Here is a 1992-nt window from a genome sequence, read left to right on the forward strand (position 1 = left end):
CTCAGATCTACTAGGAAAACCTACTAGAAGTGGTGCATATATATGCATGCAAGCAAAACACGCGCACACACACAAAATAAAAACAAATGTAACTTTTGTTGTTTTTTTAAATACATCTCTACTATCGCATTTATGATAATGTAGTTAGTTTTATATAGTTACTATAATTTATTTAGTATAGATTTAGGCCTCAGAATTCTGAGGTCAAAGTCTATAGTGATACTGAGCTTTACAAAACAAATACAAAAGTAAGTTTTACAATCAAAAGTAAAACCCTTGATAATTCGCAAAGTTCAACTCTTTATAAAAACAGTTCCCCACATGAGAGGGGGAAAAAAATCAATATTATGAAAATAACCCTGCACTCACTCTTCCAGAGGTAAGCAGACAGAAGACACTTACAAACGATGGCGGATACACAGCTTTTTCTGCTTGCACAGCCTGAGCTGTTGTGTCCACGTGTGAAAGCTGATGTTCAACAACAGTCATGTCTGCAACGTCCATGGTTATCTCAAGCTGTCAGAAGAAGGATCATTGTTTTAATTTGACAAAGTACAAACATTAAAAGACCTCATTTTCTATATTAACAAGCAAAATTAAACATTAAAATGCAGAAATATGCCTCAGCTACACAACTTAAAAACCAAACTCCATTAATTCTTAGTGACTAACAACTTAGCAAAAGTACAACACTACATTTCTGAGGGGACAAGGGCTTTACAACCCATTATCAAATTTTCTATAGATAACCTGTGAGGAGCTGACATATCATTTCATATTCCTCTCACTTTGTCCCAATTTCTTCCATTTGCCTAACACTAATGTAATGTTTTCAAAAACACAATCATATAAGCATAGGAATACAAAGTCAAATTAAATATACTTGGTCCCTGCCCTCAACAGACTCATGACTAAAGAAAAACACGTTAACTATACATAAAACTAACTGTACACTACCATAAATATTATAGTAGAGATGACCTGATGTGCTTAAACACACTGATCACCGTATCGCTCCTCATGCAACAACCCTCTCTCATCACCCAAAATGGGTTCACACACTATCTGACAGCTGGTTAAAAGAAATACTATTTTTAAAGATTTATCTTAAGTATGTGTCTGGGTCATGGAAGATGAGCACATCCGTGAGCCTCCAGAGGCCAGGAGAGGTTGCTGGGTCCATTGAACCTGGAGTTACAGGGGTTTGCTGGATATGGGTATTGGGATCTGAACTGTGGTCCTCATGACTGGGCAGCAAGAACTCTTAACTGCTGAGCCATCTCTCTAGGCCAAAGGAAATACAATTTAAATTGTTCTGTTCAACTTCTGAGTCAAATTTGCTATTATGTTAGGCTGAATATAGTCCAGAGTTCATGTCTACAGGTCCCAAACTTTGATCACCAGAAGAGGGGACAAAACAGTGTCACTGAAGACATTCTGTGAAGACAAATTCTGAGGCCTGATTACTGGAAGTGAATTTCACTATCGACTTGCCTTCACCCAAAGTGTTGTGGGAGAGGATATAGAGATAAGCTCCATGTAGAATTAACCAGCTGTCCTTCATGACACTAATTCTCCTTTGGTATTTTCTTGGTGTATACTAAAACCTACATTCAGTATACTTACTTTGAACTTTCAGTGTTATTTAGTTATATCAAGAATTCTACTAACTCATTTACCTTTAGACATTTCACATGCTATTATTAATCCTGAATAAATTAAAGGAAGCTATTCCTTTGCATTGCATTTACAAGTATAATATTACAGACTCAAGAGGGGCACTTCCGCTGGGCAGATGTGTCATAACAGGACTTGAACTGTCTTCTACATCATTACTACAGTCTAGCGAATTCCTGATTGTTTCAAATGACTCAAAATGTTGTAAATCCCTATCTGTGATGGTTTGTATATCCTTGGACCAGGGAGTGGCACCATCTGAAGGTGTGGCCTTGTTGGAATAGGTGTGACCTGGTTGGAATGGGTGTGTCACTG

At 37.3% G+C, this 1992-nt stretch overlaps 1 protein-coding gene across 4 annotated transcripts in view; it reads right to left on the minus strand.

Annotated features, from left to right (window-relative positions):
• The window catches only part of Bdp1 (B double prime 1, subunit of RNA polymerase III transcription initiation factor IIIB), an 87746-nt gene that overhangs the window by 28250 nt on the left and 57504 nt on the right, over positions 1-1992 (minus strand). For all 4 annotated transcript variants that reach the window (XM_029468188.1, XM_029468190.1, XM_021180075.2 and 1 more), the window contains exon 26: positions 403-516. In XM_029468188.1, coding sequence (XP_029324048.1) covers positions 403-516 — 114 coding nt within the window. The remainder of the gene's footprint in view (positions 1-402; positions 517-1992) is intronic.

This window comes from Mus caroli, chromosome 13 (assembly GCF_900094665.2).
Source record: "Mus caroli chromosome 13, CAROLI_EIJ_v1.1, whole genome shotgun sequence".
Classification (NCBI taxonomy): domain Eukaryota; kingdom Metazoa; phylum Chordata; class Mammalia; order Rodentia; family Muridae; genus Mus; species Mus caroli.